At 41.4% G+C, this 15,110-nt stretch overlaps 1 protein-coding gene across 1 annotated transcript in view; it reads left to right on the forward strand.

Moving 5' to 3' along the window:
* NRAP (nebulin related anchoring protein) overlaps positions 1-13,911 on the forward strand; it is a 58,491-nt gene extending 44,580 nt beyond the window's left edge. Inside the window, exons 30-42 of the mRNA XM_073354971.2 lie at positions 670-867; positions 1,541-1,645; positions 2,705-2,803; positions 3,563-3,667; positions 4,031-4,138; positions 5,561-5,872; positions 8,697-8,801; positions 9,458-9,556; positions 9,677-9,781; positions 11,373-11,480; positions 12,194-12,505; positions 12,783-12,935; positions 13,729-13,911. Coding sequence (XP_073211072.2) covers positions 670-867; positions 1,541-1,645; positions 2,705-2,803; positions 3,563-3,667; positions 4,031-4,138; positions 5,561-5,872; positions 8,697-8,801; positions 9,458-9,556; positions 9,677-9,781; positions 11,373-11,480; positions 12,194-12,505; positions 12,783-12,935; positions 13,729-13,830 — 1,911 coding nt within the window. The 3' untranslated portion in view covers positions 13,831-13,911. The remainder of the gene's footprint in view (positions 1-669; positions 868-1,540; positions 1,646-2,704; positions 2,804-3,562; positions 3,668-4,030; positions 4,139-5,560; positions 5,873-8,696; positions 8,802-9,457; positions 9,557-9,676; positions 9,782-11,372; positions 11,481-12,193; positions 12,506-12,782; positions 12,936-13,728) is intronic.
* Positions 13,912-15,110: the final 1,199 nt, after the last annotated feature.

Genomic DNA, 15,110 nt, shown 5'->3' on the forward strand with positions numbered 1-15,110 from the left:
AAGTTTATTAAATCATTTTGATTAGCACCAAAAACTCTGAATGTTTATCTGAACCTCCTGAGTCAGCATAAGTCATCTAGAAATTTCGTGAGAATAAGATTTCTCTGAATTTTTCTACTATTTCATCTTCTTTTTCTGGGCAGAAGTAAGTAGTGCAAAGACTCCTGTGAAAATATTTTTAAAAATGTCTCAAAGGTTACACAAGTATGTTAGAACTTTAAAATTATTTTGCGTGAAGGTCCGGGCTGATTCTGGTTTTCTCTAAAAGGTTCAGATATTGCTCTATAGGTTTATTATCATGAAATATCTTGAAGGTTTTGTCAGTGCTTTGTAAAAATTAATTAGTTTTTAAAAATCAACTGCGAGATTTGCAATTTTACCAATAACTTATTTCTTTAGCTTTAATTATATTCAGCCTTAAAAGGACTCCAAATATAGATAACAGTGCAGTTATTTAAAACTAATGTGGATGACTACTCTTTTTTGGCCAAAAATTGACTGCCATATAATCTAATTTCATGTATACTTAAATTGGGCTGGGGAATTTATTAAAACAAGAGAATGATTTGTAAGGGAAATTGGAGGAATGTGGAGACTATCCCTTTAGGCAGAGCTGGAATTTTAAACCATACCTCAGTCTATAAAGTGATCCATTTATTTTTGTAACAGGTAAAATACAAAAAAGGTTTTGAGCATATGAAGACCCAGTTCCATCTGCCACTGGATATGGTAAACTTAGTGCATGCCCGAAAAGCCCAGGCATTGGTCAGCGATCAGGAATATAGAAAACTATTTCACCAGTACACCTCTGTGACGGATGATGTGAGATTGCAGTGTGCTAAGAACGCTTATAAACTCCAGAGTGAGGTAAATGAAAGTCATCCCAGTGCCATTATCCTATTGGGTCTGACACATGATAGTTATATTCCAGACCATTACATCCACAGATATATATATTTGAGCAGCAATTGTGGAGTAAACAGTGACTGTTCTCCCTTGATTACATTGATGAATGAGGCATGTATCAGTCTGGTACTTGGGCAGTAATGGGTTACAGTAGAAGGAATTCTGCCATGAGTGAGATGGCATTTTAAAGGCCCTGTTGATTGTGTAAACTGTTGCCCTGTGGCATTTGACCTGCTATGCATCTAAATGTAATTGGTGCCTATATTCAGAACAAGGCTGCATGCAGTTTTAAAAAGTCTGTTTCATAAGAGACCTGTAAACTGTAGCCTCAGACTAAATCTACATGATCAGTGGAGTTCTAATAAGGACAAATTTGGCCCACTTTGTAATCTTGAGCTACACAATTCTTTACAAATCCAGGGCCTAAGCCGCCACAGGCAGTGTTGTGCCTCAGAAAGACACCTCTGTATGCCCCTATAGATCAGTTTTACACCTTTAAGATCATTTGAGCTGTCTTGTTATAACCTAGGCTTCTCACTCAGATAATCTGTAAAATGTTAGATTGTGTCTACCTGAGTGCCGAGGGGGCATCTTAAATACAAACTTGTAATTACTTTTCTTTGGTTTCCCATAGAATTTATACCGGTCTGACATGAACTTTATGAGAGGAGTTGGCTGTATTACTCCAGGGGCCCTAGAGATTGAAGGGAAGAAGAAAGCTTCTGAACTCATCAGTGAGGTAACAAAAGAGGGTTTTGATTTCTCCACTACAAACAAGAATTTGCCAGATGTGTGTCTATTAAACTGGGTTGGCAAAGTGACTCATTGGATTAATGGTAGGCTCCCTTCCCCCTTTATTTGATCACATCATTAATGTCCTGATATCAGATGGGTGAACCTGATGGAGTTCAAGGTTTTGCAGACCTCATTAACTATTTTCACAATCTTTTCCTCCTGTGTTCTGAACGCATGTGGTTGGTATTTTTAAGATACATTATTTTATATAAAAAAGTGTCTTTCCAGCTAAGAGGAAACCTGTGCCCTCTATTACACATAGTAACATTCCCCAAAAGCTAGGCTGGCACACTGAAGTGACCTGTACATTCAATTGTTCCCTGCCCCCACTCTGCTCCTTTTTCAGTTTCTCTGTGTTTTGCATTCTGCATACTCAGAATTCTGTTTTCCACCCTATTTTCCCATTTGATTTTTCCTTCTCCGCTCTTTCCTGGCTGTCCACCTTGCTAATTTCTCCAAAGCAAAAGATGAATCCAGTGACCATGTTCAAATACGTTTGGAACTAGGCAAAATGAGTCTGCACATCTCTAGCCCTACTCCGATGAATAGACCAGGTGCTTTGATCTTTGTGATGAGCTCTGGTGTTTGTTCATAATTTTCACTTACCTCCTCAAAGTATGTGAAACCTCAACTTTTCCAAGGGCTTGAAAGTGGAAAGTTCAACTGCAGCAACTAGGGATTGAGCCTTTGGCAAGGAAACTCTGATTTCAGTAGTCAGGAAGAGGTAAAATAATAAAATTTCTACATTAAGTTTGGCAGCACACTGATTTAAACCATACAATATTCCCTATCTGTTCTTCATTGTCACTAATGAGACATGAATGCACCAGATTAATGGGAGCAATTGATAAACTGGCCTAATGGTTAATAGATGAACATTCTTTACAAAGCACCATTTTAAGCACAGGAAGTAAAACCAAAGCACTAGTATTAGGGAGACAGGTCCCTTATCTGACAAGACAATTTAGTGCTTCTGTTCATTTTTCTTTGTGTGTGAACTCAGAGTAAATATCGTCAGCAGCCACATTCCTTCAAGTATACATCGGTGACAGACTCTCCTGGCCTCCTTCATGCAAAATTCAGCAACATGATTGCTAATGAGGTAGGCTCTAGTAACGTGGATCAGAAAATGCGCTTTTTAAAATGCAGTGAGCTGGGGAAGGAGGAGTGGGAGGGAGAGAACCTCATTCTGAGAAACATAATACATCAAAAGGAAAGAAGGCATCATTGATTTGTGCTTTGGCACAGTTAGATCATATTTTATTATTTCCGGACAAACATTTAGTATCATTTTGTCAATGAGATCTCTCCTTTAAAACTTCATAGGTAGCCTCCATTTGAGATGAAGTCCTGTAATCAGGTTTTTCTACTTGAAAGCAAGCAAAATGCAAAGAAGGTAGATTCTAGTACATTTTTGACGAGGTTCATTTGCATAGTACTGAATAAGCAACATTAGAGCCCACCTAATGCTATCTGAGAACAAGAACCTCTTTCTCATTTTTGAAAAATTCACCATGACCTGGCAAACATGCCAATTTCAGGAACAATCCAACCACCTCAAAGTTCACCCCTCATTGAGACCCTCTTACCTAATATCTGCTCATGGAATTTCTGATAGAACTAACAGTTCTGAAATATTTTCCTTGATATTTGGAACAATCCCTTCACTCAAAAAAACCAAAACCAAGCCTAATTCTAAAACAACAAAATCCCCCAACACACCTATATAGTTGCAGTAAGCTTTGGTATATTTCTTTTATACTTTTATTCTAGCAAAATATGTAAGGCTGTGCACTGTTGTTATATTATTTAAACATTATAGAAAATTAATGGCAATTATATTCTCGAATCTCTTTCCTAGCGCCTGTATAAAGCAGCTGGAGAAGACATTCTGCATCACTGCACACTAACCCTAGGTCTGCCTGAGTTTTCACGGGCAAGAATAAATGCAGCTAATCTCAGTGATGTAAGTGTTTGTTTTTTGCCCTTACATATATTTGGATTTACCTTGAGGAACAGTTCTGCACTGGCAGGGGTTTAGGACTAGATGAACTATTGGATATATTCTATTTCTGTTTTCTCTGATTTGATTGCATGTACACTTGTGGCCATTACATGTACACAGATGTGAGTAAAATAAATCTACATAAAGAATAAGCTGCATGTGTTTGTTTGAGATAATAAGATCTTCTATAGATAATAAAAAATCCTTTGGTAGTGAGAAATTGACTCACTAACTGTACAACAAACGTAAGAGGGTTTCTTTGTTCGTTCTTTCATGCATTTAAAAATGAAACAGAGAAATCTACATGTGCCTTTCCCACTGTAGGCAAAGTACAGAGAGTCTTGGCATAATCTGTGTGCTCAAGGCTACAAGCTGACAATGGAAGCAATCCCTTTCCAGACCGCCAAGGCCTCCAGAGAAATTGCCAGTGATGTGAGTTGAATGATTCAACCTTCCATCTTGCCTAATTTCTGTTAACTTCATGTTAAACAATGTCTAAGGCAGATTTTACTGAATTAAAGCAACCCCATAACCATGTGAGACGAGTGTGAGACAGAATATATTACATATGAATGTGATTCTTTGTGTGATTTTTTTTTTTAAAGAAGAGTCACAGCTAATTAGAAACCAAACCCAGTCAAAGATTTGGGAAACATCCAGTGATTTTAAGTATGGTGCAAGGTAGGGAAATTCTTCCCCTCTCCAATCTATCTAGATCTTCAGCCCCAAACTTTCAAAGCATCCACTAATTATGGGTGTCTGCCTGTTTTTGGACACCCACCTTGGGCCTGACTTTCCGAAGTACAGAGCACTTACAACTCATACCGAAGTCACAAGAAGCTGTGATTTCAGATCCTCCAGAAATCAGGTCATAAACATCTCAAGTTGGGTGCTGAAAATTAGTGGACTCTCCTGCAAATATACGTCTCAGTAACTTCCCAGGCAAGGAATACATATGTCCCTCTTTAGAATTTTCTCTGGTTTGGATTATCATTTTCAGACTATATTAGGACATGGTGCTATTTTATCACTAGGCATTTTTAAGTCCTTTCATTTCCCACGAGGGATTTTGTAAACAAATTATAAGAATCACCTATAATTAAAATGAAATATAAATATTTGATATTGCATAGCATTGAGCTGCATATTTTGTTATGTCTAGGGGAATAAAATCTGAATGCTTTAAACACGTGTATACATTTCACGAAGTAGCTATACTTAGCGATGATATAGTGCTTCTGGCTGCAGCCTCAGATCTGCAATTCCATAATAAAATTACGTCCACTTACAGCAGGACTGAATTTGCCTCTTCATCTTCAAAGCACTTTATAAACATTAGCTACTGTAATTTAATCCCCTCAATTCCCCTGCATGGTAGATAAGTATTATTATTCCATTTAGACTACATTATAACCTTTTCAGGCCAGTCCTGGACCTTCTCTTTAAAAGTTCCCTGCACACTGTTGATGCTATATAAATAACTACAACAACAATGATCCTTGCCATTTCACAGAGAGGATAAATGCACAATCAAAGAGGGAATCATAGTCAGAGCTAGAATGAGAATTTACTCGTTTCTGGTGCTTATTCCTATGCTCAGACCTGTACCCTACACTCCTCTCTCAAATCAGTTTATGGTCCAGCAACAGTTGATTGCAAAAACTGGATGGAGGTTGTAAAGGTGAAGGATACAGTGTGTACAATGTTTCTCTTTTGGATAGATTTTGCATTCTCTTTTGGCCTCTTTTTGCATTCTCTTTTGGCCTCTTACAATTGATATCTAAAAAAAGGAAGTTCACAGGAGTTAAAATAACACACAATCTGAAGTTAAGCACCTTCTCCTTTTATTTTCAGTGTCAATACAAACACAACTTTGTGATGGAAAGAGGAAAGCACATCGGTGCCAGAAGCATTGTGGATGACACCAGGTTGCTACACTGCTTCCATGCTGGGAAGTTGCAAAGCGAACAGGAGTATAAGAAAGGGTCCCAGGAGATCTGGTCTCAGTACCATCTGCCCATGGACATGGTGAATCTAGTCCATGCTAGGAAGGCCCAGGCCTTAGTGAGCGAGCAAGATTATAGGAAAAGACTCCATGTGTATACAGCACTCCCTGAAGACTTGAAGATGCAGTGGGCAAAGAGAGCCCACATGCTACAGAGTGAGGTAAAGACAGAACCCTCTTGTTAATTGCGAACAGATTTAGAAACAGCAAAACTTACCACTGACACAAACCACAAGTTGATGCCAAACACTCTGAAAATGCGTCTGCAAACTTCTGCACGTGCATTTACAGAATGTTTGATCACATGTACAACTAGATCCACATCTTCCCCAGGCATAAATGTACACTGGGAAGGAGGTTGCGTATTCAGAGATTCATTTGCAAGTGTCAGTTGTGGAGGCTCTTTTGCAAATGGAGACCGTAATATCAATGGCCCAATTTTCAAACAGGAGTCAGCTCAGCTACTAATTGTGTAGGTACAAATTTACACATGCAAATGGCTTGTTTCATGCAGATTTTGCACACCATTATGTTATGTAAATGATAAACTCTACACAGGCAAAACCCATGCTCCATTTGCACTTGCACGTACTATTGTTCACATATGCCGCTGAAAGTACTCAAAAATTGTGTGCACAGGTGACTGCGTATATAAATTTGCCTGCATGCAAATAGCCACATTTTGGCAGTTTGGCCACAAAGCTTTTCTGTAATTGATAACTGCACATCATAAAGCTCCTTTGGCTGCATTTTTGTTGCATGGGAAAAGAGAGGTTGAACGATACAGTGTAAGAATGAAGCTTGTGATGTTGATCTAATTCTTAATACATCTTCAGGGAACTGACTGTTGGCTGAACTCCAGATTTTATTGAGGTCAAATGATAGGACATTTGTTAGAGTCAATTGATCTGGATGAAGAAATATTAGTAAACAGTCCATTTATGAGAGTGTCTGAGCAGCAATCAAAGCTCTGAAGAGCTTGCATCTTGCTTTCTTACTTACTGTACCTACAATGTAACATCCAAATTGTACTCTTCTTCGCAACAAAAGGCACCTTGAAAGAGTCTTATGCACCTCATCTCTTCTGATGAAAGCCACGATCCTACTGAAGGATCCCTCTTGGATTTGCCTCTCTATGTTATAAATGTATCCAATTGTCTTTGTTCTTTGTTAGAATGGAAAGAAAGCAAAAGATTTGCCAGTGGAAATGGAGGATCCCAATGTAAAAGAGAGCGATTAGCAGGGGGCTTAGTTTTGTGTTGAGGGGGGAACCGTAGATTCCTTTCCTCTCTGCTTTGACAGTAGCACAGAGTTTACACAGACATTAACCACTAGGGAATACATTGGGGAAAAAGCAGGCATTGCCAACTTCTTTTGGGTCAGGAGTGTATTGCTGAAAGTTTCATCAAGTCCCTCAAAATGTTCCCCTGCAATGAGCAACATATCATATTTCTTGCATAAAATACTCTTTGGTTTCTGCTCAACCTGTCCATCAATTCCATATGCCTCCTCCTTCTACTGCCCCAAAAACCTCACTCAGTTTCTTGTGCTCCCCTTCCCAAATCCATCAGTCCTTCCACCCCTACCTTCCAGTCCTGTCCTCCTGACTCACCATGCTTACCAACCCCCTCAGTGTATAATCAAGACTCCTGTTGTCGGCTCCTTCTGTCTGACAGCTGGTCCTCATATCTGCAGTTGTGATGGTGACTGGGTTGTTCTTCAGCCTCTTGCTGTGTTTGGTTAGGTGGGGAAAGGATCCTATCTGGTGAGGGGCTGGATGATCAGTGGGGAATAAGTCCCTTTCAGTTCTTGAGGTGTGTGGATCCTGTATAGAGGAGTTCTGTAGTGGTGCAGAGGTGTACAATGGTTTCAAGAGCCTGGCTGGAGTACCCTTGTGCTCTGTTGCTTCCCTGCCATTGAAATGGCATTTGGCGGGCTGTTGCAGGCTGCCTGCCTTACACCGGTCCTTTGCTACCTTTTCATCCAATCCCCTCTTGTGCCCCGAAATCACATCAGGGACCAAATGGCACACAGAGCCTTGATACAGAGGAACTATGATAACCTGTGCATTACGTTACAGAAAAGTAACATTTCCATGGTCTAAACCCGTCAAACTTTACACGGTAAACTGCCACTGGAGTTCATCAGAGTTTCTCTGGTAGGGACTGAGTAAAGAATTGATAAGGACCTTGGGATTTGGCCCCATGTGATTAGAAACGTTATGAGTAAGCTAGAAAAATAATCAAGATGATTTGACGAGGGATGTCACCCAAATAGTCTAGGAGCTTATGAGACGAGACAACAGATTTTACCATCCCATCTACCACCCAGTAAGAATAAAAATTCTGCACTTATACAGCACCTGTCACCTGAGAAGCTAAGATAAGTTTGATTGCTTTGCAACCCTCCTTTGAAATAAGTAATTGCTGTTCTCTGCATTTTAAATATGGAGAGCTGGAGGCATGGCACTGTTCAATGATTTGGTCAAAGTCACACAATGGGTCACTTGCAGAGTCTGGAGGAGAACCTCAAGGTTTTTTGTTCGTCTTCCACTTGCTTTAACAATTGGCCCTATTCATTTTGTTAGCCCATTCTCTTTGCAGATGGGGCTCTAAAACATATAGAGCAGAGAACTGCTGTCCTCTTACAAAGTCAGGCTAATTACAAAACATGCACTGGATAAAATAATTAGTATTGCTGAGGTGAACTTACTTCAGAAAATTATTTTAAAAAGGGATCTTTTGCATCCCATACAAACAGGTTATTTCTGCTTTGAATCATGCTAATTCACTTGTGAGGCCTCCTCTCATGACTTGCATATGATTCATTATTTAATTCCTGGTGGAATGAACAAATGCAAACAGTTTGGTTTTATGATGTGATATATGCATGGAGAATGAAAAAGTCGAAACATTTAATATGAATCTGGGAGTCACAGCTGTGGATACAAAACTGAGAAAAGCTAACCATTTTCATTTTTAACAGTCTCGCTATAAATCAGACCTGAACTTCATGAAAGGGGTTGGTTGGTTGGCTCTAAGATCTCCACAGATAGAAAATGTAAAGAAGGCTGGAGAGCTCATCAGTGAGGTACTGATAAATTTTTCATGGGATTTGGAATTGTTTACCATCAAGGCTCCTCCTTACATGACACTTACGAATGTAGCTTATCATTTCCTTTTGATGTGGGAGCCTGTTTATACAAAGTGTAAGTTACCAAAGAGCAGTATGGGAGATGAGAGTCCACTTGTGACACTCGTGGCATATTTTCTATTCCAACGGACATGCTTGTCTAAAAATAAAATATGCAAACAAATAAATGCAGTAAACACCAGTACGAAATGTTAAGTGGATGAGCTCCAGTTTTTAAAATTGCATGTTATTGTGCATAACATCATCAGGAGGTTGATTTAGCCTAACCAGCATCTTTTATTACTGCAGAAACTCTGTGTAGCATTCCTAACTAGAGTACATGAGATCTGTATATAAGAAGAGAGTTTGTTAGAGCAAACTCCTGTTTGCAAAAAGAAAAGAAACTTTTATTTGTGCACACTGCAGTGGCATCTTGGAACCACATTTGCCAGCATTCAAATAAGGGTTGGCACTAAAGCAAAAACACTTTGTTTTTAACACCATGGTTTCAGGATAGTGATTTTTTTTTTTGGTCATTTTGTTCCTGTTGTCACATATGCAAAATTCTCATTGATCACTATTTAATAGAAGCCTCTTGTTTTTTTCACTTGCAGGCAAAGTATCGTCAGAAGCGAGAGAGTATGAAGTTCACCACAGTGGTTGACTCTCCAGACCTGATCCATGCTAAGCACAGCTACATCCAGTGCAGTGACGTATGTTTCCTTTTACTGTAATGGACCTTAACTTTTTGTTACATTGTAGTGCATCAATTGGTTTTTCTCAACAATGCTGCCAGCAACAGTCCTCACGCTGAATACTTTTTGATTTCACAGAGGCTGTACAGGTCTGGAGACTCTGATGCAATGCACAGATACACCCTACCTCCTGACCACCCAGATTTTATCAGAGCCCGTCTGAATGCACTTCATATCAGTGATGTAAGTGACAGATCATTTCATTTCAGGCGATAGACTTTGTAATAAACTGGACTGCTTCATCAAGGAAAACAGGCTTTAGGAAGTTTTCCTATAGATACAGAAGTTAAGGTGCCCTTTGGTGAGTCTGACTGAAAATGAAAAAGCCAGAGGACAACAGAGACATACCTGAGCCATTGATATTTTAAAGCTGTGGAGATAACTGCGAATCAAATGGATGTAATGTTTGAGGATGAGGACAAAACTCTGCACACTGTGATAAAGAAAAATGACTCCTGGGGTTCCAGATCAAAGGACCCATGTAATATTAAGACTCACAGTGGCAACGAAAAGCTTTGAGAGATTAAATAAAAAAAAATCAGACAGGAAATGACTGCGATGTCACAAACAACCTGCACCCAGCAGTTACTAAACATAAAGGGGCATTGTGGGTACAAGTTCAGCATCGGGGCAGATGTCATTGTTGGGGAGAGAATAAGGATCATCGGATTCACATTGCAGCAGGTAGTCTTATAAAACCCACACTAATAATGACCGACTGAAGGCTATTGAGGGGCCTCAGTCCAATTCTAGGTGAACAGGTGTCCACACGTGAAGAACAACCATCCCGGTTTCCACATGTGAACTTCCTGGTTGGAATTCTCAGCAGAGAAGCAAGGGGCAGATGAGGTCTGGAGACTGAACCAGGATTAGGGCACATTAGTGGGCCTTACACTGCCACCTCCCTTCTTGTAACTGTTCAGAACCTTCCCTGGCTCAATCTGCTGTCTTGCTAAAACACCACCTTCACTTGCAAAACATGAGAAATGGGTTAATGTATTTTAGAACTTGAAATGTATATTGGTGATGTGCTCAGGTGTAAAACAGACACCAGAAAAACTAGACTACAGCCTCAGAGGGTGCAGGTGAATAAAATTAGAAAGGGAAAAAATAGAAGTGTCAGCTGAGACTTAAAAAAATCAGATACAGCAGTTTATGTAGCCAGCAAATAGGATTTGACACTACATCCTAGCCACTCTGAAAGCTATTGTATAAATTCCACTTGGGCAAGAACCAGAACTAGAGCACTTTCACTTTGAGAATGCATTTCACAGCCTCAAAGTCATATCCAATGTGTTACAGGCAGATGTTATTCCAGATGAGTTAATGAAACCACATGTAACATGAGACTGAAACAGAGGACATTAGAAAAGGTTGAAATGACTAGTTACTGAAACTCTGGTACGGAAATTCTGAAGACACAAAACCCCAGGCTCTGCAAGTGGATGCATCAAAAGACAGAATAAGGGCAATATTGATGCAGTACTGATGTGGCTGATGCATCAAAGTCGCTAATATAAACTAAATAAAATAAAAACCAATCCATGTGCAAATGCAAAAAGAAATCTTGATGGTTGTATTTAGACATGAGAGTTTTCATCATTGTGTTTAATAGGAAAGAAACTGAAGTGCCATAGAATCTGATCACAAATCTTTGGAGATTGGTATCCAGATTCATCATGACAATGAATTCTTTAGAATAAAACATGTATTACAGCAGCCACAAAATTAGATTTAATAAACTGACTGTTTTCTCCTCTTCTTTTTAACACAGAAAATGTATAAAACAGCTTGGGAACAGACAAGGGCAGCTGGCTATGATTTTAGGTTGGATGCCATCCCATTCCAGACAGCTAAAGCTTCAAGAGAAATTGCGAGTGATGTAAGAAGTGTTTGGTTTACAAAATACAATCCTACAAAACCATTAAACCCTGACATAAAAAAGCGGGTTGTGGAGGCCAGTTTGGGTGAGGTGGTTATGTCGTCAAACCAGATGTTTGTGCAGAACTGAGTTAGAAGTTTTCCACTAGGAATGCCGTTTAATAATATACCGTCCTTGACGGGAGTATTTTTGAAGCACCCAGTCACGGGGGGTAGATTTCTGATGATATAGTACTGTGAATTGGGTACAAGATTTTGATTAGTCAAAATAGTGGGCTTACCTAGGCCACTTATTAGATTGAGTGTGAATGCACAAGACATTGGGTCACCCTTTCAACACATAGGCAAGGAAATTGAAGTGACCTTGCTTGAGTCATTTATAAACGGACTAGCCAGCTCAAGGAAAAAGGCGTACAGCTCTCCAAGAAATGGTCCTGCATTGGCAGGGGTGGTGGCTTCATACATTTTGTCCTGTTTCTTTAACAATTACCAAAGAGTTTATTCTACTGTGGTTACACAGTTGTACTGTAAATAATGGCTTTGTTACAAAAAATATACGTGGGTCAGACTCCTCTTGGTTTAAGTGCACAGAGGGGGAGCCTGTGCCTGCCGAAGAGAGAGCTATTGATGGGGCAGGGGGCAATTCAATTAATAAGGCAGTTGTATCATAATGTGCATGTGCAAATGAGATTTTCCTTCTCCAATGATCTGTAGTTCAGGTACAAAGAGGCCTTCCTGAGGGATAAAGGCCAACAGATCGGATTCCGTAATATAAATGACGATCCCAAAATGAGGCATTTCGTCAGGGTGGGAAAACTCCAGAGCGACAACCAATACAAGAAGGAGTTTGCCCAAAACAGGACACAGTTCACGAGTCACATTAATCAACCCAGATTCATCCATGCTAAGAAGAGCCAACAGCTAGTCAGCAATGTAAACTACAAACAGCCCCTGCACCGGTACACTTGTGATCCCGAGCAGCTGAATCTGAAGCATGCTAAACAGGCCTACAGACTCCAGAGTGATGTAAGTATATTTGCTCTATAGGCTATGTCTTCAGCACTCACTCCAAGGGCTATCAGCTACTCATGATCCTTGTAGACCCCTCCCTGCTTACTAGTCTTGATTAATACAAAAATCCTATTGTAATTAAAAAAGGAGCATCCGTTTTCTAAGAATAAATAGTTGTGTTTGATCCTCGATCCTGTAGCACCTGGCGTGTGTCCTGTCTAACCTTTAATGTGTGTGGTCTGACTAGAGTCACACCTGATAATACCCAATGGTGTCTATTGCATTTTTCCAGGTCAAATACAAGTCTGACTTGAACTGGATCAAAGGCATTGGCTGGACTCCCCCAGGCTCTTACAAAGTGGAAATGGCAAGAAGAGCTGCGGAGCTGGCATATGCTCAGGGAATGGCATCTCAGGGTACTTATGCCCAGTATGAACACAGAGCGGTAAGTGGAATAAACCGCACTTCTCACAAAACCTCGGACACAACCCAGCCCCCTAGACAGGATCTGAGCAGTCATCCCATTGAGCGCTTGTGAAAGCGACCAGAGAGAGGCCCTGGAGGCTGCAGTCTCCCCGTTATTTAACCACAGAACAAGGGCAGTGTCCGTTCATGCTTTCCCCACACAACCCTATCACTGTCCTCAACCCTCATCTAGAGGCATCTCCTCTAGGGAGGAGAGCACAGGTCACTCTCCATGAAGTTCAGCGTCCAGGCTGGGGCTAGGAAACTCCATAGGGTGGACAGGATTTGGCTCCCCTGGGGAACACGCAGAGGGTTTTGTCCTATGGGTGGCCTTCGGTCCACAGGGATCTTGGTATACTCATGAGAGCAGCAGGCTCAGAGTCCCTGCATGGCTTCCCTGGTCTTCCCTTTCCCTAATTTTGGCAAGATGCCTTTAGGAACTAGTCCGCCATTGACTCCCCTTTGACAGCTATGTTGAAAGCCTCTTGGGGTGGGCTTCTAGCAGTGTAATGGCAATAACTGCAGGATGATTTCTGTTTAGAGATCTACCTGGATGTGGGGGAGAACACGCAGCACTTTGCAGTTCTAGAGAGAGCAGGGGATTAAAGCCCTAAAGCATGGAGCGGGAGGGTGGAGATTCTCCTGTGTTTTCTCTCTCCCTTTTCTCAGATTTGGCCCCTAATTTGTTAAATTCCTCACACCGCTGCATGGCAGAGGAGCATGTGACCCTGGTAGTGGCTCTTCCCCACAACTTAGTTGGTTTGGTTTTGCAGGAGCGGGCAGAGGCAGAAGGATCCCAGCAGGTCAACGTCAACCCTGATGCTTCAGAAATTCTGCAAGTCAAGCGGAGGAAGATGCAGCTGCTCAAGAAATGAATAGAAAGATGAGGCAGCACTGCAGGGTACATGAAAACATTTAGCTTTTTCAGCTTGTCCTATAGCTTTCCTGACTAAGGAGTGCAGTAGGTGGCATCTAAGAACAGTTTTGGTGTATTTCAGTTTCTTTTAAAAAATAACAACCACCCAGACCCTGCAATTTAATATTGATCTTTATAATTTTATGTAATACAAAGTATGGTATTTATTTATGGCTGTCAATGAAATTAGTACTAGATGACTGGCAGGCTCAGCTTTGTACTAAAGATGAATAAGCCCTGATTTGTAGAATGTAAAATCATTTGTATTGAATAAATCAAATGCATTTGTTTCCATAAATGATGCTTGTAGATATTTTAGGGATTGGTTCCTGGTTTATTGGCACGTTGATGTTAAAGGACACAAGATAAGGCTTGGCAGCTGACTATGCACAAGGCAAGGGCTGATGGAACCTAAATTAGCATTGATTAATTGGGTCGTATTCTTTAAGGGACTTCAGAGGTGTTATCCCTGATTGACAGAGATCACAATTACTACCTGAGTCTTCTGTTGCAAACCGCTGAAGAAGGTGGTTAGAAGTTACTTCAATAGGAATTGCTTCTGATGGCTTATGGGGTGGTGTTGTGGGGTGGCTGCCCCACTCACATGCCAGATTGGGTTACAGCAGGCCAGAGCGGCTGCGCAAGGCGGCAGCCAATCAGGGAGCGCCTGTTAGAGAGCCAATCAGGGCTGAGCAAGTGGCAGCCAATCAGGGCCAGGCTAGGCCCTATATAAAGGCTGCCCAGGCGAGAGACAGTCAGTCTCTCCCAGACCTTCAAAGGGGGAAGGTCTGTCTCCTGAATGATGAGACCAGCACCTGGGACAGCGCAGCGCAGGCTTCGGGGAGCAGAAGGGAACTCAAGCCCAGTACCTGCCAGGCTGCAGGCCCTGATAGAAGGGCCCACAAGGTACAAAGGGGCCAAAGGGGAAGCGGCTCAGGGAGGAGAGGTGGACAAGGGGAGCAAAGGAGGACAGGGAGGCTGCTGCCAGAGGGTCCCTGGGCCGGGACCCAGAGTAGAGGGTCCCTGGGCCGGGACCCAGAGTAGAGGGTGGGCCTGGATCTTCCCCCTTGTATTACACCCAGCCATTAGACGCAGCCATAGCGGACTGCACCTGACCCCTGACAGAAGGGGTTAGACTTTAGGGGTTTGGTTCGCCACTGTGGCTGGGGTGAAGCAGAAGGACTGCTGTTAACCCCCCCCCCCCGGAAGGGGGTGAGCGTGGACCAGGGGGTGAGCGTG

Source organism: Lepidochelys kempii, chromosome 7 (assembly GCF_965140285.1).
Source record: "Lepidochelys kempii isolate rLepKem1 chromosome 7, rLepKem1.hap1, whole genome shotgun sequence".
NCBI classification, from domain to species: Eukaryota; Metazoa; Chordata; order Testudines; family Cheloniidae; genus Lepidochelys; species Lepidochelys kempii.